The sequence below is a fragment of the Cupressus sempervirens genome, chromosome 3 (genome assembly GCF_028749045.1).
Source record: "Cupressus sempervirens isolate cs-2001-9-10 chromosome 3, ASM2874904v1, whole genome shotgun sequence".
In the NCBI taxonomy this organism is placed as follows: domain Eukaryota; kingdom Viridiplantae; phylum Streptophyta; class Pinopsida; order Cupressales; family Cupressaceae; genus Cupressus; species Cupressus sempervirens.
The window spans coordinates 189674836-189697617 of NC_143120.1; the positions used below are offsets into that span (position 1 = coordinate 189674836).

At 36.7% G+C, this 22782-nt stretch overlaps 1 protein-coding gene across 2 annotated transcripts in view; it reads right to left on the bottom strand.

The window, feature by feature from the left end:
• GPS1 (geranyl diphosphate synthase 1) overlaps positions 1-22544 on the bottom strand; it is a 185285-nt gene extending 162741 nt beyond the window's left edge. Inside the window, exons 1-4 of one of the 2 annotated variants that reach the window (XM_089818979.1) lie at positions 21722-22544; positions 21464-21615; positions 10217-10309; positions 9891-9971 (exon numbers count right to left, since the gene is read on the bottom strand). In XM_089818979.1, the coding sequence (XP_089675105.1) occupies positions 9891-9971; positions 10217-10309; positions 21464-21607 (318 nt within the window). In that variant the 5' untranslated portion in view covers positions 21608-21615; positions 21722-22544. The remainder of the gene's footprint in view (positions 1-9890; positions 9972-10216; positions 10310-21463; positions 21616-21721) is intronic. The other variant, XM_089818980.1, reaches the window with a different exon arrangement.
• Between the last annotated feature and the right edge of the window lie 238 nt (positions 22545-22782).

Sequence of the window (22782 nt, forward strand, 5' to 3'; positions counted from 1 at the left end):
AGTTGTAATGATCCCATCTTTTGGCCTTCATGTTCTCCAAAATTTAAGTGGAGGATAAGAAAAATTAAAGTCATTCAATTAAAAATTAAAAGGTGACTTTGTATTAATAGTTTCTAGGGTATGTATTAATTATTGGAAGGACGGAAGCTTCTCATGATTTAATTAATTATTCCCAGGGAGGAATTTCTACGGTATGCATTAATTATTGGAAGGAGGAAGCTTCTAGCTCTTGCAATTAATTAATGTTTTAGTTCCTTCCAGAAGGATGAAGAAAAGGATAAATAGGGCTGAAAGTCTCATTGTTGATTATCGGATTATGACATCGGATGATTATAACTTGCATTTCATAAGATCTTGGATGTGTGAATCACACTCCTTTTTGGGCAATAGAGGACGTTCATTCTCTGTCGTAACATTCTAGACGTCATTCCCTTAGGGTTTGGCCTTTGGAATACATCTCTTTGTAATTGATTGCAGCATTCGCAGCATTAATATAATTTCAGCCTTGGTTCAGCTTTTGGGCATTCCTGGGTGTCCATTACAGTGGTATCAAAGCTTGCTTACAAAGTGTTTCACGAAGTTATAACCAGTAGGTGCCCATTATATAAGTAAATGTGGGATAAAGCACCTTTTTTGTCCTTTAGTCACTTAAGTGAACATAGTACCTTTTTAAATAAAGTGACAAATTAAATGAATTATAATAGTCACTTAGTCAGTAAACCATATAATCATCAAGTATTAAAAATAGCTGACTAAATGAACTCAGATAATCACGTGCAATTGCTCGTTAGAAAGCTCTCGGTGAGATGCTTCCAAACCAACATTGAGGTACCGAAAATACAGTGCTCTATTTTCTTACTAAAAATAGTAAGCATCCAGACAACTTACCAAAACTGCTCTGATGGGTCTGAAATTGGAAATATCTAGGCCAGACCTCAAACTGAACCTCTTTAAGAACCTTTTCGCCCCCGTAACCTAAGCGAAGTGAACCAGCAACACAGAATTATAATGTCACAGAAAATGGGACATTACAAAGCCTCCCTTCTCAAAGATTGCTTGCCCTCAAGCAATCCGCTCATAACTATAGAAACCAAATGTCAGGATCCCATACTCACCTTGAGAATGAGATTCTACTCCTTAGCCAATATAACTCGGCATGCATCATCCCAAATCCAGAATGGTGAAACAATACAATAGGAATCAATGTGCCAAATAACTGAATGCCAGGATCCCAAGTCTCACCATAAAGGTACACCAACTACCATGTGTTGTTGCCTTGTGCGCCAATACCCTCAGTCAGCATGAATGCCTCACTCCATGAGTGACTCTGCGAGTCTCTTCTGTCAAGTGAAGATGGGAGCTCAACAAAATACCAATATCCACCCCAAGATGATAGCAACCAAACTATCCAACAAGCTCCTCAATAAAAAGCAATACATAGGGATGCTCCACCTGGATCCCAAGTGAGAACTCATGTGCTGTCTGAGATACCCCTGACCAGCTCCTGTAATATTTGTACCACTATACCACTCCTGTAATATCTGTATCAATAACAATGATAGATCCGGCCAATCTAACTCCACCACTATATCACCCTAGTGGAAATGGAGTAATACCAATCTCTGGAACTCTAATGTGTCAGAAGGTTGAAACATAAAAATCATAATCCTGTGACTATGTAACAACACGGCATAATCCACCAAATGTAAGATACTATTAACACCTGGATCCCCGATCACCCAATCAACATGATCCTGGATAAAGGAAAGAGTGGTTGGTGAATCACCAACATCATGAAGGCTAACACTGTCTGCAAGATACTGCTGAATAAAAAATGTAGACACCTCATGTGAAATGTAAGACAATGTGTGTTCTCCCCACTCGTCTGCAAATAACTCACTGACCCTTGAAGGCCAAATAGAATCAGCGAAAATACTATTACATACACAAGTAAATCACTGATAGCTAGAATATACCAACAAGTAAAATCACCAATCAACAAGTAGGTCGTGGCCATCTCATAAGAGCGGGGTGATAAAACTCTGGGTATGCTGAAAAATCCCTCAGAGCATGCTAAGGATAAATCAGAACTTCCTACTCCCCCATAAGTACCCTCGCTTATGTCAAAGTCTCCGTAAAAGGATGGTTCACCATTAATTGAAATCTCTAAATTGTCCTCACTTGTATCACTAACCATGTGCTCATGTGAAGATGTACCGCTACTGTCATAAAAATCAGAATTTCCAGACTCATCAACTTGTTGATCCATAGAATTTTCCTCATCATAGAAAGCCTCAAACGGGGAACACGTGATTGAATTACATTGTTTTTCTTCACATCTACCCGCTTTATGAATTTCTTCAATAATTTGCATGACTTCTTGTGCCCTTGAACCACAGTTATCTTCTTCATAAGTGGCTGCCCCACTCGTTTGATTTTCAGTTTTGTGGATGGAGTAATGTGTTAAGCTCAATTGAAGGCATAGCTCATCTACCTCACTCTCCTTGTCCTTTCCAAATTTTATCACTAGATCTCTATCCACTAATAGTTGCAAGTACTCATATTTTATCATTTTCAAAGTTTCAAATATAGTATGTAAAAGAGGACTTGTGACACCACATACATTCCCATGCCTCTCTTCTATCACAATTTTCCATATGAGATCCTCAATCAAATTGAAAGAATCATCCATCCCCATCAACACTTGGACAATCTTGTCCTCTTTGACCAAAAGCATATCCAATAAGTCAACGAGTGATAATGGTTTTTGATCATCTCCTTCGAACACAAGTGGGTTGTTCTCCATAGAATTTTCTGATTTTTCATCACTTAGGAGAACAACATTTTCAAATATGTCCTTTAACCCCACGTGTACTAGATCATCTATCCTGCCAACATTGTGGTCCATTTGCTTCTCCTCAATATTTGACATAACTTCCAGCCTAGTATCACCATAAAATTCATCCAAGTTAATTTCCATGTCACGAAATACGATGCTGGTGTTTTTCATGTCTAAATAAGATGGGGAGTTGCCAACGTTGGTGGTTTGGTCAACTCTTCTACTTGGGCCATCAATATGCTCATCAGAAGGACTAGTGTAAACAGCTCCATAAGATACTTTTGTCTCCCAATTACCTGTTAGTATACTTGTGCCCTTATCAGTACTACTATCAAGTTGATTGATATCTTCCCTATGCAAATTTTTGTAATTGTCCTCTACAAGGAGATCTCAAGCCAATTCATAGTATTTGTTTCTTATCATATACATCTTGTTTTCAGCGCTAGCTGAAAGTCCACATAATTAATGAAAGGAAATTCTTTTGTAAGTTTTGATGGGAATTTGTTATAATTATCGTACAGTCTCCTTACTTCAGTTTTAATATCGTGTTGGAAGTCTCATCCCGCTTCCTCTGCCATGTATCTTTTTATGTGCCCGAAATGGACCCAATCCTGTTTCATAAGATCTGTCTGTAGGCTTACTTTTGCAAATTGCACCTTGAAGCTGAATACAAACTTTTAGAATGTTATATTACCACTATAATAACTCTACTAATTCTGACCATGGAGTTCTGATTTAAAACTGGGGTATTTTGTCAAACAATTATCATGAAAACCCTTCTCAATGCTGAATATAACTGGCAGTATACTGCTGTAGCAAATTCTAGAACATTTAAGTCTTTTTCAGAGTCACCTCCAAACCTGCAAGTGAACCTTAAATAAGATCTGTAGAAGAGAAAAGGCTTCCTAGCATCACCAAATGTAAGTCAACCAACTCCTAATCACCATGCAAGTTTTCAACACCATATACACACTGAACTCCATAAAGTGAAAAGCTGCTCAAAAATGATGCCATGAAATGGAAGGTGTGATTTGCTCCAAAAATTTCAGACTAGTCCAAATAATCAGGGTTCTTGTTTCCAATAAAGCATCCAGGATAGGAAGATCAAGCAAAGCATTCACAGAGGAAAATCTTAATAACCCGCCTTAGCTGACTTAATCAATAATTTCCCTCCAAACTTTAATTCAGCAACATTATAGAATCTATCAAAAATGATAAAATAATCCAAAAATTCCCACCTGGAAAACAATATCCTCCGGCATTTCTTCCTGTGTGCACCCTGGGATTTATCAATAGGCCCTGCACTCCGACTTCCACTATCTTGCAATGGCTCCCTACTAGTATTCCAACTGCATGAAATGGACATCTCAACCCGTCAAGGAGAACTAAGTCGTTGTTGTGTTCAATGTATAAACTAAAACCACCTACTAAGTTCCAACTGAAATGCGGATATCAAATGAGGACTGTGATGCCTATGAGTTGGATTATGGCTGTCGTGCGAATGAGTTTGGACCTCCTCTCAACTGAGTTTGCTTAAGGGTCAGTGTTCCTGTAGACTCCTGCGGCTCTCAAAATGGTGCTCAACTATTAATCGTGGACCCTAGAAATGTGCGGCCCGTGAGAAAAACACCAATCATTGACCCACGTGAATAAACACTTCCTGCGACCTCCTTCTGACGAGAAAAATAGAAGGCCATGAGAGGGCAAAATGCAGTTGTTAACGACTCAACCCATGATGGAAATGTCCAGACCCGACGTGGTAGGATATTGCTTCCAACTCTTTACATTAAAAGTCTCAGAGTCTGCAAAAACCAATATCTCTGCTAAGGATGTCAGTTACAACACTCGACTAGTGACTGTAGCTAAGGACCCGTACATGGAAGGAAATCCAACTGCCTACGGTGTGTGTGGACAATGTTGTGACCCTGGCGGTACCCATCTGATTTAAGACAACTCGTGAGCTAGTATAGGAAATACGGCTCAGACTGAAAGCTCTCTGTTAGTTCAGAAACCCCTCATTTTCTCCCATGGCAAGGAATCTACAACAACAATGCCACGAATGCCAAGCCCTTGTGGTATCTTCTGTAACCTACAACCTTCAATATGCTACAATGTCAACCACCTGAGATCCTTGTCCTAGACGTGTGGGGTGAAACAACTGTTGGTGCTGGAATGAGGGTGTTATTTTGAGTTATTGTGGACAAACCAATGTCGTCTCAGTCTGTGACCCGAGTCAAAGACTTGCTTGATTTGCGGTGTTTGCCTCTGTGCTCTCTATTTTCCGTCTATTATTGCCCACATTTAGAAGCTCAAATATTTTGTCTGCTAACTTGACCTATAGGTTATGTATTATTTGATCATGTACTGCTACTTGAAAATGAAGATCTATGTTTGTCATGCCCAGTAGCCTATATTGTCTAAGAATACTCAGGTACATTTTGTTTCCATTGTTATCAATAGCCTCATCAATCGACTTTTGAAGCTTGCTGTGGTGTGCCTCATTTATCTCAATTTCCTTATGATAGTTGGCTCCTGCTTCATCATTACCCAGATGTTGTCAAGAATAACCTATCTCCTAGCACATAAGGTCTGTACAATTCTTCCTTCTTTTTTCCCTTTTGTACTTATTTGCTGATATAATTCCACAGGCTGGCAGGAAAACCAGCTCTAATACCCTGAAATATCCCTTTCCAAATATTTTTCCAAAAACCTGTGATATTAAAGTGCAGAATTAATCCCAAACAGAAAACCAATATTCAATATAAATTCCAAAACTTAATCAATTTCTAACCAGCAGATTTACATACAAGAAAACTTAGAAAAGCTTGTTTGATTCCTCCAATATTCAAAAAGTACATATATAAATCAAGAGTAACTCAGATATCCGCCAAAGACGTTATTGTATTATATAACAGCAATACAATAACATGCAATAATCCAAATAACCCACTTTTATAAACAGAAATTACAGTCAAATTGGCAAATGTAGATAAAACTTGTAAGAAGGCTAGGTTTGCATCCAACCTTCAAAAGCTTCTTTAAGGGTTTGTGTCCTCGAAGAGATAACCAGCAACTGTTTCCAACTCTCAGATTAATATTTGTTTTAAATATTATATCTTCATGACATCCCATGTGGAGTCTGTTGTACCTTTATCGCTTTTCCCAATGTGATATACGCTCTTTTAAGTAATGTGGGATAAAACACCTTTTTTGTCCTTTAGTCACTTAAGTGAACGTAGTACCTTTTTAAATTGACAAGTTAAATGAACTTTAATAGTCACTAGTCAATAAACCATATAATCATCAGGTATTAAAATAGTTAACCAAATGAACTCAAATAATCACATGCAATAGCTCGTTGGAAAGCTCTCGGCGAGACGCTTCCAAACCAATACTGAGGTACCATAAATACTGTGCTCCATTTACTTACTAAAAATAGTAAGCAACCAGACAACTTGCCAAAACTGCTCTGATGACTCTGAAACTGGAAATGTCTAGGCCAAACCTCAAACTGAACCCCATAAAGAACCTTTTCGCCCCTGTAACCTAGGCAAAGTGAGTCGGCGACACAGAATTATAATGTCCTAGAAAATGGGAGATTACAGTCTAAGGACTCAAACTAAACTTGGTAGCCCAACGTTTGGAGTTGGACTTTGGACTTGGGACTTGGCATGAACTTAGCAAATAAAAACCATAGCTTTACAAAAAAAAGGAAAAAAATTAATACATTCAGAGAACATAAAAGCCTAAATTGACTCATTCAAAGAACATATCCTGATTTGACTACCAATTTGTTGTTAGATTGTGGTGACTAAACAGGAAAGTGTTGTACATACTTCATAAATTCTTTGGGGCTTGAAGCATTGCCCCGAAAAGCAAAATTTGGGCCCTATTTTATCGGGATTTTGGGCCGACATGTAATATTATTATAACCCTAAAGCGGTAAAAATACTTGTATAAAAAGAGCTTAGGGTTAGGGATTGTTTTATAGTTGTGATGCGAAATTGGTTCTTGCGGCAATATTGAACTGTAAGGGGTTACGAATTGTAATCAGGTTATAATCACTGGATCATAATAATATCGGACTTGTTGTTTGGTGGACGTAGCCCGAGGTTTGGGTGAATCACGTTAAATCTTAGTGTCCTATGTTTTTTTCTGTGTGATCTATTATTTTCTATTATTGGTTATATCTGCATGTAATTATTATTTCTGTCCATGGTTTAATCCTAACATTTGTCATAATCCAAACATTACATAGGTCATATGATCTTCAAACACTCAATATTAACAATTTCATAATTATTGCTCAAAGTTTCAAACTTTTGAATGTATAACATCACGAGTTCATAGATGTTTACATTTAATGATATGTCAAAATGAGAAAAACAACCAAATGAAATCTACATCCTCCTCTTTCCCCTCCTCTTTTTACTCAATTTACCAAGTCTTAATCTAGAAGCCTCCAACGCTCCTCTCCTTCCTTTCCTACTTCACTGTTCAGGCCTGTTTTGGACAAAATTGGGCCAAAAAGGGTGAAGAGAGTTAAATTTTTATGTTTTTAACCTTCTTGGATAGACTCAAGATTCCATGCTTGGAATACGAGAGTCCAAGATTAGGACTCAGAGTTTTGGACAAGATTGGGCCAAAAAAGGTGAAGAGAAAGTTACATTTTTATGTTTTTAACCTTCTTGGATAGACTAAAGATTCCATGCCTGGAATACAAGAGTCCCAGACTAGGACTCAAAGAGTCCAAGAATGAGAATCAGATGAGTACTCCCAAGAACTCATCTAGACTCACAAGTAAGAAACAGTGGCAAGTGGACTTGTCTAGAGACGAGACTCATGAGTTTGGTGAATTCTGGTGAGTACTTGTACTCTCCTGAAATTATGATACCCCTAGTGTGGGGTTAATCAAGTATGCAAATACAAACTCTCTTAGCCTTGGAGGAATCTATGAGACCTTTTAGAGCATTCTTGATCAAAAGAAGTAAAAAAATTTTGACAAGGACCCTGGATCACAATTCATAAGAGAATTGTCGCAAAGAACACAATGAGCACCCCTCTTCATATGACTGCCTATCCTCTTAATCCAAAGTGGTATACACCCAGACCTACCAAGATAATTCCTCCAGCCCTTGGTAAAATGTAGAGCAGCAAGGAGGCAATCATATTTCCAAAGTAGAGGCTTCAATTTTCCAAACTTTAGGGTCATACATTCAGCAAACCAAAGTCTAAGATGGATAGTGTGACTATTACACAAAAAGAGCTCATTGAATGGTGGAACTTTCATGGGAAGCATGCGATAGAATTGAAACAGCTTGTTATTCATTTATTCTCACGGATTACTAGTTCCTCTACTGCACAGACGAATTGCTCTGCCTATGTCTTCATCCACTTGATTAAGAGGAACAAGCTTACCTCAAAACAAACAAACAAAAACTCGTTGCAGTTCATAGTACCTTGAAACTTCAAGATTCTCAAAAAACTGAATATCAACAATCTCCAGTAGCGCATTGGGATGTTAAACCTGAAGTTTGGATCCTGATCCCAAAGATGTTAGGCAGATTGACAAAGAGAAGGTGCAACCAGGAATAGTCAGGCTTCCAATGGATGATCCACTTGAAGAAAAGTATGAAAGTGATAGAGATAGTTCTTTTGATATTGATAGCCCAAATGAGGCAGAATTTCACAGGTGGTTGTATTTTTAAGTTTTCAATTTTGAGTTACTTTACTTTGATTTTAAAAAACCAACAGCATAATGCTTTAATACTACTATCATGAATTATTTACATATTGAAAATGTTGCTATCAATAATTGACATGATGATATATCTCTCTTTCTCTCTATATATATTATATATTTTTAAAAAAAGAAAAATTATATATATATATATATATAACTCACATATCGCCATCGCCAGAAAAGGCCCCTTAGACTGCCAAACCTAAAACATGTCCCCTGTCATCCCCTTGTAATGACGTGAAGCACAGTATAGTTATAAATGCACAAAAGTGATCTAACAATGATAATGTGCAGTACTGTGATAAGAAAATGCATTGAAGAACTTCTGCAAACAACAGTTCACATGTTTGATAGGTTAATGTCTCGATTGCAAGATAAAATCCCAAAAAGGATCTAGTCCAATTACACAGTGGCAAAACTATCCCTCTTACTTGATGTATCCACAGAAAGATACTTATTCAGCATCACAACCATATAGGATAACATCTTGACCTAAACTATATGCATCATAAATTATTACTGTGTAAGCAAACTCCTAAGACCAACTGTATTTGGTATATTTGTTACATAATGAGTTATTCATTTGTCCCATTCAACATCTTTCTTGCAAGTAGGAAAGTTATTTAAGTATTTAGATTTCAATTGAACACTACATATGTAAAAGGCCCAAACAAACAAACACAAGCAATTCATGTTGTATATATAGCATTTGAAATTTTTCACTTGATAGGTTTTCCCACAGTTATCTCCTGTGCCTCTCTGTGGTTGTCCATATTCAAATTTTCAGATACATACATCCTTCGTATTCACATCCTTGTTTGTGCACTCATTAAAGAAATACATTTTTTAGTATAGAGGTGGAAACCATTAGCAGTTAGCTTGTTCATTTTTTCTACAATGGCATTCACATTGATGAACTGTAATCATGTGATTACAGATCAATATATGCCATCAACTAGTTACATATGAGAAAACAGAACAATGAAGTGATTTTAAAGATACTTTAGTTAAGCAACACCATCAAAAATCGTTTCTTTAAGTATTCACACAACAAATATTCCAATCAATCAATCAATCAATCAAAAAGCAAAATGATAAAGTTTTATGTCATGATTATATATTTAAACAGAAATTTCAACTGCTTGTATGATGCAACCAAAATTGATGAACTTCACTTATCAATGTGCTACATCAGAGCATCTCATTCATGGGATGCTGAAAACAGGTAACAAATGAATATTGTAACAAATACATACAACCAAAGAAACAAAGTTTGTACATCAACAGAAAGAAACTGAACTTCCTTACCTCAGTTACAACCATCGAACGTAACCTATTAGCCATAACTGCTAGTTCATCAGCCACAAGAGTAAAGGGATCAACTTGCTCCTATCACGAGGAAAATAAATTGTATATTATTTTCAATTCTAGAAGAAATAGTTGTTATAGCTTTATTGATTACTCTTGATAGTAATTTGTAATAACAAAATTCTCGTAATATGCAAGCTTGAATAGCATTTACTTATTTCTAGCTACCAAATGGAGGACTTGTATAACTAGCCAATGTGTGAAAAAAATGTATTTGTGTCAATCTACTGTTAATTTTAGCTGCCTCTTTTAAAAAATGAACTCACCTCATTTGTAATGCTTCTCTCACGATCAACTTGAAATCTGAAATCGTGGAAGGCATTCTTTTCCAACCAAAATTTTCCATTATACCCCAAAACCTACTGAATCCACGTGAACAAAAACACATTATTATTAAAATAAGCCTTTAGTGCGGTCAGGATTCCTTAAATCTACCTCAGCCATAGCAATAATTTGCTTGCATGCTGAGCTGATTTTTCCCAGTTACTGGCAACATTCACAAATTGTTTTTAATAATTTAAAGATTCATCAAAACCAAAGAGCAATAAATTCCTAAAGCTAGCTAACATTGAAATAGGATCAATAATTCTTCATTTGTATTATTCTTTCACACCCCTGTTTTGCATTTAGGTCTTCCAAATGTAAGAAGAGATAAATAAAAGTATGCTTGAAAATTTAAAGAACAGATCCCTCATGATTGATAGTAAATCCATCTAGAGGCTTCAGTCTAAGCATTAATATCATAGGCTATCAATTCTTACTCCTCACCTAAAGTTAAAAATGATTGCAAAACTGAACCTAATACACAAGATGTTCAAGACATTGCCCAAGACAATGAAAGAAGCACAACTCTCAACAATGTTGCATTTAGGCTTTCGATATGTAAGAATTGATAACGTACTAATGTACTTGAAAATTTGACAAACATATCCCACATCTACACATGATTTATAGTAAATTCATCTAGAGGCTTCAATCAAGCATTGATATCGTAGGTTGTTGATTCTTGTTCCTCACCTAAAGTCAAACATGACTGCAAACCTGAACCTAAACATAAGATGTTCGAGCCATTGTCCAAGACAATGAAACAAGCCCAACTCTCAAAAACATTGCAAAGCTAAAATTTCATGAATCTAGAAATACAATCTGTAAACAAATGTAAAACCCAAACTTTTTGTTGAGCTCTCTTGCAGAATAATCTCAAATGATCATACTGCCTACTTGTTTACTCTCATCCACCACAATTCTAAAATTAGGAACAAAGAAACATGTTTCAAGAATGTATCAAGGCTAACTCAACTCAGTGAATCAAACATCTTGCATGTATTGTTATAGGCCAACAAAGGTGATTCCCTCCAAAATTAAATATGATTTCATGCAGATAGACCTCATAATACATGATCTACTTGTTTCCTCCCACCCAAAAGAAAGGGAAGTTTGTCACATCTCTTCCCCTTTGTAAGCATTCTTCCCATAAACATGAATATTTCAATATTGCAATATCTACAAGATCCATTTCATTTTTACTTTGACAATCAACAAATGATATAAAAAAATGCAGATGGAACCTATTCCATGGCTGCTGATGGGTGAAGAATGTGCATGTAGTTAATTGGAGTCACTTGCACAGGCATCCCAATTCCACTCTTTGCTTCAAATCTATGTTACCCAGACCAGCCTCGGTACGAACTGGTACATGGTCTGAGTACAATTTGTAGTCGGAATAAAGTAACTATTATGTTAGTACTTGTTAAAGCTAGTCAGGTTGGGTGGTTAGGTGGTAAGGAAATGCATCGGTTGGTTTCCAACTAACCAACCCTTCTATAAATGTCTGGAACATTGGTATTGGGCTCATGTTGGTTTTTGGTATTAATAAAGTAATCATTTCCTTGCCTACTGGTAGTGTGGTATGAATGGTGTATGCTAGGTTTTACTTCATATGTATCAATTGAAATATTTTATATGATTAGCATATCTTTGTATTTGTGAAACTTGAGTGATATTCCCACTCTACACAATTCATACTCTAGTTCAGTCAAGGTTCCTTTTTGGACAACCCAATTCGAAGTTCAAGCATGGACGGACAAACCTGGGTGAACTGGTCTAGCCCAAATCAAACCACGGTCAAACTTGGCCAAATTGAACCCCACAAACAGCCAAAAAGTAGCTTTTTATTTTTGCAAATTTTACAAACTTTTCACATCCTTAACCCTAAAAAGTGTAAGCGAAAGGCTTATGTTGGCTTCTAACTCTCATTTGTGGTGTGCAAGTAAGTTTTATTTTGAGCAAGAGTAAATAGGTAGTGAGCTAGAGTTTGGTTGTCAAAGGAGGAGTTGGAAATTGGTTTGTGAGCTATCTTAACGTGTGTGTGCCTCATTCCTAAACCTTTGCAAGCTTACAATAAGTGGAAGAGGTAAGTCCTTCTTCCATTTACTTTTTGTTTTTGTTTAAGCTTTTTTATTGTTTTCATTTATCTTTCATTGCCAATAATATCTAGCCATTGTTTTCCAAAAAAAACATTCTAGATATGTATACAATTTCTTGCCATAGGAAAAGGAACTATAATGGAATCTACCTCTTCCTTAATAGGCAATACCAAACAAAGAATAAAACCCCATTCTGATTCTCCTTTGCGGAAGTATGTGGATATTGTAAGTCCTCTTCTAGGAGTTGATGCTTTCCGTCAAAAATGTTGGCACTGTGATGTAGAAAGGAAAGTTCATATTTTCATGTAATAGGCCATTTGTGTGGATACCTTGGAAGAGGAATCAAGAAATGTCGTGAAAAAAATGCACGTGTACCAAATTCAACAGTAATAGAATATATTTAAGAGCACGAGGACACAAAAGAGAGAACGTAGGCAAAATGCCATCGATGGTAGTAGCAGTAAATCTAAAAAAAGCAAAGGGAATGAAATCCACCAATAATGTTCTGATAGAAGATCACCCCTTTTATACTACCTCAGTTGCTTGTGATTCTCAAAATGAAGCACCCCTTACAAAAAAAAGGGACCACTAGAAACTGCATTTCAAAATCGAAGTAGAGAAATTGCCGATATTGATACAGCAAGATACTTGTACGCGAATGGGCTATCTTTTGATATTGTTTGCTCTCCATATTGGAAGAGGATGTGAGAAGTGCTAATTAAGCTCCTTCAAGGTATTCGGGCCCCAGTTTTGAGAGAGTACGAACCACCTTGTTAGATAAAGAAGTCAAGTTGATTAAGGGACAATTGAAGACCATAAAAGATTGATGGATTGAGACAAGGGTAACAATTGTTTTAGATGGGTGGAAAGATGATAGAAATTATCCATTGATCAATGTTTTGGCAGTGTCCCCTAAAGGGGAAATGTTTTTGAAAGCAGTGGATTGTGAAGGGCAAGTAAAAGATAGCTCATTTATTGCTAATATTCTCATCTCTACCATTGAAGAAGTGGGTGCTACAAACATTGTCCAAGTCATAACAGACAACGCAAAGAATTGTAGAGCTACTAAATTATTGGTTGAAGAGAAATATCAACATAGTATTTGGTCACCTTGTGCGGTCCATTCACTCAGTCTTATGCTACGTAAGATTGGGAACAATATTGAGTTGGATCAAGGAGGTGAATGCAGAGGCTGGGGCATCCAAATGTTCATCACAAACCACCACATGACTCAAGGAATATTCAGAATGTTATCAGATTTGGAGTTACTAAAGATAAGTGAACTTGAACTCAAGCTAGTAATTTAGTTTTTTTCTATAATAGTATCTCACGATTTCTGATTTTTTTTGTGTAAAATGTATTCTTTCTAAAGTATGTATCTAATAGTTGTATTATATGTTACAGGTTGTTGAGACACATTTTGTATCAAATTTAATCGTCTTGAGACGACTTATGCAAGTGTAAGAGGCACTTTCCAATATGATAATCAGCAACAATTGGGCTATATGGAGGCAAGCAGTAGTTAGAGGGCACTAAAGCTTAGGATATTGAATGACTTATGGTGGGGAAGTGTGGAATATCTTATTAAGTTCACTAAGCCCATTATGAGCATGCTTAGGTACACTGACATGGATAGGCCCTGCCTTGCAGAGATCTATGATGCCATAGACTCAATACTTGAAAAGATCAAGCAAATTGTAAACGAAAAAGAGCAAGATCCTCAAGAGACGACCTTCAAACAATTACAAGCAATTATTGCAGAACGATGGAATGAAATGACCACTCCTCTACATTTGTTTGCCTATACATGGACGCCCAAATACTATAGCACCCAATATATTGATCTACAAGGAAGGTTACCACCCTATAGAGATTTAGAAGTGTTTGATGGATACAAAGCAGCATTTGAAAGGATCTTTTCTAATGATGATATGCAAGATTAGATTATGGATGAGTTCATACAATATGTGGATGCAAAATGTCTAAGTAATGATGCTCTTTGTCGTCAGTTTAGGAAGGATGCTCATAGTTGGTGGTAACTCCATGGCCAAAGATTCCAAACATTACAGCCCCTTGCAATCAAAGTTATATCACGAGCAAGTTTAATTTTAAAAAATTTACTATTAGTTTACTTTGTCTTTATAAAGTGCTAAAAACTATAAGAATCAAGATTAATAATTTTATTTTAATTGTTTACTTTGTCAATTCTTCATAGGTTGCTAGTTCATCTGCATTGGAAAGAAATTAGAGCACATATACTTTCATCCACTCAGTGAAGCGCAATAGGTTGCAATCAAAAAGAGTGGAGAACTTGGTATTTGTGCATTACAACTTGCATCTCCTCTCACACAAGCGTAAAGAATACAAAGAAGTGGAGACAAAGAGGTGGGATGTAAATGCAGAGTCGCGAACTAGGATGCTTCCACTTCTCGGCTTGCAATTGAAGATTTTGAAGATTTTGATGTCAATACTATAATTGCTGCTGCTGATCCCATTGGCCTTAGCTCTATTGCTGCATCAACCAATGTTGAAGAAGAAGAAGATGAATATGATGATGATGAAGAAGAATATTATAAATTTTTAATCCATTAGTTGAACTTGAAACAATGGTACTTGAACTTGTTTTTATGATATAATTTTAAGGTTTTGAATCTTTGATGCTGAACTTAACATATATGATGGTATGATCACAATTCATGATGCTATGATTACAAATTTTAAATTTTACAGTGTTTTCATTGTTTAAATATATAATTTTATGATACTATGAGACATTCTAATTTAACTCATGCTTCTAGACTTCATAAATATGCATATATATAACTTTTTACATGTTTTTTTTACAAACGGACCCAAACAAACCCAAACCCCTTTCCAATTTTTTGCTGTACCAGTGAACTGGTTTTTCGAACTCAAACCAGTAACTTAGCATCAAATTGATAGTTTGATAACCGTGTATATATGTCCCACTTAACTACATGCACATATCAAGGCCAAATTTTTGTGCCATATAGTAAGCGCTTGCACTTGAAAAGTACCCTGGTTTCCACAACACATTATAAAGATATAAATATGTGTAAACAAGTGTATATGCATATATGAGATGTGAATTGTAAGTTGACAGACAGCAAAGATTAAGAGTAAGGGATTATACAAATGAGGCTGTTCCTATGTATGTGTATACAACACCCTTATTATATAAGTTAGGAACTCGATTTGATATATGAATGTGTGGTTATATGTGTATATTTGTGACTGGGAGTAATTGTGTACACACACGCTAAGACCCATCTCCATATGGACTATTTGAATTAGTCAAAGGAGTAGAGAAAAAAATTTGTGTCATGTTCGTAAGTCATAAGACGGTAAAATATGAAAAGTGAACTTTTGGTATGGCATAGATATGTCCTATGATGGCAAGTAATATATTAATCCAAGAGGAATATTGTTTTGTAGTGGATAAGTCGGACAGAAAGCACGTGAATACCATAGGCTATTCCTCATAATATATGGTGTTAAGAAATGCAGAAATATAACATATCAAAAACAAATAAATATGATTGGCCTGAAGGCTTATATCCTATTCCCCACAATGATGATTTGCTGGGAATGCTGATGCGTAGTAATTCTCTCTCTAAGTATGAACAAGCTGAGGAAGTAACCCCTTCTGGAATTATGCAATGTTGTGCTTTGATTTTGATTTCAGATTTTAGGTCTACAATCACCCATAATATAAAAGTGCAAACTATGGTCATCTTGCTTTCTAGTAACTATACAGCTGAATCCATGAACTCGTCTAATTAATTCACACTACAACAAAACCTACGCACTATTGCAATATTGGATTGTTTCTACTATTGAACTGATTCTTTCCTAAACTATTCTTTCCTAAATTGATGCTTTCCTTTTTCCTATAACTATCTCCTTTCCTATAGCTTTATGTATTTGGCACACAACTATATATGTACTTGCAGATTTATGTAAATACATGAATGAAAAATATTCTTCTTGATTTCTAATTTTCAAGTTGATATCAGAGCTTTGAAGCTTGAATCATTTGTATCCCTTCATTGGACCATGGCCGATTTAGATTCGGAAGTATTTGAGAGCAAATATGTTGCCATTATTATTCAATCCGAAGGTTCATCGTTCAAGGTAGGGATTACACTCGATGAAACAAACTATGATTTGTGGTCTCAAATCATGGAGATGCATATTGCTGAGGAGAGACTCTCTTTCATTCGTGGTAACTCACAGCCACCTACCAAGAAGGATGATGGATATGAGAAGTGGTATGCAGACAATCAAAAGGTCAAAAGATGGTTGTTGATATCTATGTCCCCAAAAATTATGAAGCGATACATTCGCTTACCCACTACTCAAGATATTTGGAAAGCTCTTTCTAAGGCTTTTTATGATGGAGCAGATGAATTGCAGGAGTTTGTCTTGAATCAGAGGCTTTCTCTGTCAAACAGAATGGCAGAACACTCTCTGTGTATCATGGAAAATTAACCGAGATTTTTGGTGAGTTGGATCATCGTGATAAAGTGATCGTGGAAAGTGAGAACGATGTTGAATCTTACTGAAAATCAGTTCAGCGACAAAGGGTGCATATTTTTCTTGCTGGATTAGATGGTGAATTTGAACAAGTTCGTGGTGAAATTTTGAGAAAGGATCCTATTCCCAAATTAGAAGCATGTTATGCATTGGTCCACCATGAATCTGTTTGATGCACAACAATTGGAGAACTAGAAAAGACTGAAGCTTCAGCCATGGTGACTCGAAACCGATCTAATCAGAATGGGCTTCCTCAAAACCTGCCTAAGATCACTAATGGTGCTGATAAATCCACCTACAAATGCACCCATTGCAATCAAATTGATCATACCAAAAGTCACTGTTTTGAACTTGTTGGATATCCAGAATGGTGGGATCGTAGCCACGATTCACAGAAGAAGAATTCCAAGAAGACCTCCAATGCATCGTTTGTTGAAACAAAGACAAAGAATAATGTTGCTGGACAGATCTCGGCATTAGCAGCAATGGCAGGTAATGGTGGTAAGTCTTTAAATATGTCTACACTAGTTTCTAATAGTGCATGGATAATTGATTCCGGTGCTACGGATCATATGATGTTTGATTCTAGATAGGTCTCATCCCTTAAACCGTCCTCACAAAAATTTGTTTCAACTGCGAATGGCTCTCCAACCCCAATTATTGGAGAAGGATCCTTACCTCTCATTAATACTTTGAATCTAGATTCTGTTTTAGTGGTTCCGTCTTTGGATTACAATTTGTTGTCAATTTCCCAAATCACCACTACTTTACTTTGTGTTATAATTTTTTGACCTGATTTCTGTGTGTTTAAGGACATCCAAATGATGCAAATGATTGGTTGTGGTGTTAGGCGAGGGAAGCTCGAATACTTGGACTTGGTGTCAAAGAGTTCGGACAAGCTGCGTCAAGCTCTAGTGATGGATGGCTCTGAGGGGGACAAGCAAAAATCTGAAATCTAGTTATGGCATCGATGTCTGGGACATGCTTCCTTTGGTTACCTAAAGAAATTATTTCCTAGTTTATTTGCAAAATTTGATGTTCCTAGCTTCCAATGTGAAGTTTGTGAACTTGCAAAAAGCCATCGTGCTTCTTTTCCATTAACTTCGAATAAAAGTCTAGTTCCATCTATGATCATACATTCTGATGTTTGGGGTCCGTCCAAAGTCACTACCTTGGGTGGATCACGTTGGTTTGTTACTTTTATCGATGATTGTACTAGGATGACTTGGGTATGCTTAATGAAGTCTAAAAGTGATGTAAACTTGTTATTTCAAAAAATTTATAACATGATTCGTACTCAATACAATGCACAAGTTCAAGTTCTTCGTAGTGACAATGGAGGCGAATATTTGAGTTCTGAACTTCAGCAGTATCTAGAAGCACACGAAACTATTCATCAAACTACTTGTTCCAATACACCTCAGCAGAATGGGCGTAGCCGAGAGAAAAAATCGTCACTTGTTGGAGGTTGTGCATGCTTCTTTGATAGAAGCCCATGTGCCATTATCCTATTGGGGCAAAGCACTTACCTCTGCAGCATATTTGATCAACTGGGTACCCTTCAGCACTATTGATTTCTAGACACCATCCCAGGCTCTTGCTAAGGAGGTTGTTGCTCTAGCTGTCCCAAATTTACCTCCTCACGTCTTTGGTTGTGTAGCTTTTGTACACCTCCATAAGCATCAGCGCAACAAGTTATCTCCTGGAGCATTGCGATGTGTCTTTCTAGGATATGTTGCTTATCAAAAGGGGTACCAATGCTATCATCCTCCAACCCAACAAATGTTTATTACATTGGATGTAGTTTTCATGAAGACTTAATGTATTTTTCCTCTGAGCCTGAACTTCAAGGGGAGTACCAGAAGGAAATTCAAACTCTAAACTATGCTGATCACATCTCTAAAGATGTAGGTAGCTTGGACATCTCTGAAGATGTGGATAACACCTCTGAAGATGTGGATGTTCACATCCCTGAAGATGTGGGTAGCTTGGACATCTCTAAATAAGGGGAACTCTCTGAAACTGTTAATCAAGGAGTAGGTGAAACTTTGGATCAAACTAGTGATGAACACCCAGAAACTAAAGCTGTGGGTCCACCTCTGTCCGAGTCCCTCACACCACACCAATCGCTTACCAAAGATGTTCCTGAACCGTCTAGAAAATAGCTACCTCAATGTCTCACCAGAGTTATCCCTAAATCCACATATGAACCCAAACTTTCTAGTAAAGTTAAATATCCTATCAATCATTATGTGTCTAACCATTGTTTGTCAAAATCAAATCAGTCATTTGTAAATCAATTATCTACTATATCTATTCCTAACAATGTGCAGGAAGCCTTAGCTGATCCAAGGTGGAAAGTTGCTATGAATGAGGAGATGAAATCATTACAGGAAAATAATACCTGGGAACTTGTTGACCGTCCACCAGGAAAGAAACCAGTTGGATGTCGATGGGTTTATACTGTTAAGTACAAAGCAGATGGTACAATTGAACGCTTTAAGGCGAGACTAGCAGCAAATGGGTACACCCAAACCTATGGGATCAATTATACAGACATTTGCACCTATAGCTAAAATTAATACAGTATGAGTCTTGTTGTCTCTAGCTGCGAACTTGGGTTGGCCATTACAACAGTTTGATGTGAACACCTTTCTACATGGAGAGTTGTCCGAAGAAGTCCACATGTTACTCCCACCCAGCTGCATGATACCAGAAATACATAATCTTAAGGTGTGTAGATTAAAAAAGTCACTATATGGATCGAAACAATCTCTGAGGGCATAGTTTGGAAGATTCACAAAGTCAATGAAAGCCTTTGGTTGCCGTAAGAGCAATTCAGACCATACTTTATTCATAAAGAATCAGCAAGGTAAGATCACTGCACTTATTGCGTATGTGGATGACATGATAGTTACAGGAAATGATCCTAAAGAAAGGAGGGCTCTACAGGATTACTTGTTCAGAGAATTCGAAATGAAAGACCTCAATCCCTTGAAATATTTCCTTGGGATCGAAGTGTCTCGATCTAATACAGGGATTTTTCTGTCTCATAGAAAGTATGTCTTAGACTTGTTACAGGAAACTCGTATGTCAACATGTCAACCCGCTAACACACCCATGGAAGAAGGATTGAAGTTATGTATTAAGTCTAATTAGGTACCAGTTGATAAAGGCAGATTCCAGAGACTCATAGGAAGATTGATGTACTTAGCACACACAAGGTCAGACCTTGCCTATGCATTAAATATTATTAGCCAATTTATGCATAATCCTGGAGAGCAATATATGAATGTAGTTATGCGCATTTTGAGGTATCTGAAGTCTGCTCCTGGAAAAGGAATTTTATTCACTAAAAATGAGGATTATCAAAGTGTGGATGCATATACTGATGCTGACTGGGCTGGAGCAGTAGATGACAAGCGTTCTACTTCAGGTTATTTCACCTTTGTAGCAAGTAATCTCGTTACAAGGAGAAGCAAAAAACAAAATGTTATTGCACAATCAAGTGCGGAGGCAGAATTTAGAGGTATGGCACTTGGAGTATGTGAAGCATTATGGCAATAAAGCAGCATGTGATATTGCTCATAATCTGGTTCAACATGATCGTACAAAGCATGTGGAGGTAGACAGATTCTTTATTAAGGAGAAGTTGGATGAGAAGATTGTGGAGCTGCCTAAGATTCGATCAGAAGATCAACTGGCTGATATTCTTACCAAAGCAATTTCAAGTCGAGTGTTCTCGAAGTTTTTGGGCAAGTTGGGCATGTGGGATATCTATGCACCAACTTGAGGGGGAGTGTTGCAATATTGAATTGTTTCTAATATTGAACTGATTCTTTCCTAAATTGATTCTTTTATTTTTCCTGTAGTTGTTTCCTTTCCTGTAGCTTTATGCATTTGGCACACAACTATATATGTACCTGTACAGTTTTATGTAAATACATGAATGAAAAATATTCTTCCTGATTTCTGATTTTCAAGTCGCACAATAAGTACAACCAGCACTTGATGCACTCAAACTTTTACACATGATTAACACAACACACATTTGAAAACATGACCTACGCCACACAACCCTTAACAGTTGCACTGGAGCTCTTATTAATGTATAACTCCACTCATATTTCTGAAATTAAGCCTTTGGTAATTTGTCCAGGTTTCCTTCAATTTTTTAATTTTATGTTTACCTGTAACATCCTTATCAATGAATCAAAATATCAATGCCTTATGGCATTCAATAAGCACGATGAAACTCTTCAAAAGGTAAAGAAAATCGCTGCTCTTGTTGATACTGAGGCATTCCCATTCGCCTTATTAATATTGAAACCTACCACGCAAACACCCTAAATAAAATTTTAAGCTAATCGCCCCTACATTAGGTAAATGACAGGATATGTCCAATTTAATTTCCTACTCGTGTTTTTATAATTAGACTACTTCTATAATTCTCAATGTTACAGTCTACTCGAATTATTTCCCACACATTGGAAGTGCAGCACAATTTTACAATACAATACAAAACCATACCTTGCAGTGAGTAGGGGATGTCCAAGAGTTGTGATGTATCAATGAATGTCTAATGCAACTTGCGCATGCTGCGGTAGAAAAAAAATACTTCCTCCGAAAGACTGATTTTTCAAATGTTTGTCTCGCAACACTCCTCAATGACATCTTGCCTTCTGCAAGAAAAATAATTCAATTCATATTATACATATACAGAAGGCCTGCTCAAATCGTGGCAATTAACTATATGAATTACTGCTGAAAAGAAAATATTGGAGTTACGTGGAAAAACTAAGACTCGGTAGATAGTTGGGAATTCCCGTTTATGAACTCTTTGTGATTGTGATTGGATAAAAGTACGGTCAAAGAATTCCCATTTTTGAGACCACCGATACTGGAAAAAAAGCGCGGTCAAAGAATTCCCATTATTCAAACAACCGATATTGTCAAAAAAATGCCAAATCAAAATATTTCCGTTTTCCAGCCTTCTTGTATTGGAGACTATTACTTTGTACAGGCAGTCAGCCCTAATTTTTTATTTTGGAGTGCACTGTTATACCCAAATTGTTCTGCTCTGCGCACTGTTGTTTTGCTGATGATGTGCAATAGTTGGCTCCGATGTTCAAGTTGCTGTTCTGCAATTGTATACTCTATACTCTTAGTCGGCGCTTATATACAGCAGCATTTAGCCCTAAATATAGATATAATGTTTATCAATATTGAATCATATTCCTCCGAGACGAATTAAATGATTGAACGCGAGGGTTTTGATCCCTGGAGACAGCAGTTTTTGAAGCTTTTGCTCCGTGGACAGGATTTTCCCAGCCGTGTGCAATCACCAGCGTAGCGAATACATACGGCGAATACATACGGCGTTCACTACAGTTGCACACGTTTCCAAACGTGAAACGGGCAAATTCAGTATAGAGAGCTTCGAATGCATTTCCTAGATCTCCGAACGCTTGCCCACCGTCTGGGAATTTGCATCTTTAGGTTAGCAGTGATCTACCTAGTAGTCGATTAATTAGTTTGGCAGTGTCCACCGAGCATTCTCAATGGACATTTGACCTCATTATTATTATTAATTTTCATTAACTGGCAACTGCACCTCAACAAGGGGCAATAATCAGCTAATATATCAAGGAAAAAAAAAAAAAAAGATAAGAAGATAAAGGGAATGGAAAATTTCAAGTTAATATAATGGATAAGCAATGTATATTTTATGATAGGATAAGCAATTTAAATCTTATGATATATGTTTATTAGTTTTTATTATGGGAGGATACTATTGTATCTATTAGATGCAATAGTAACTTTTAAATAGCCAATCAAAGTCAAGAATT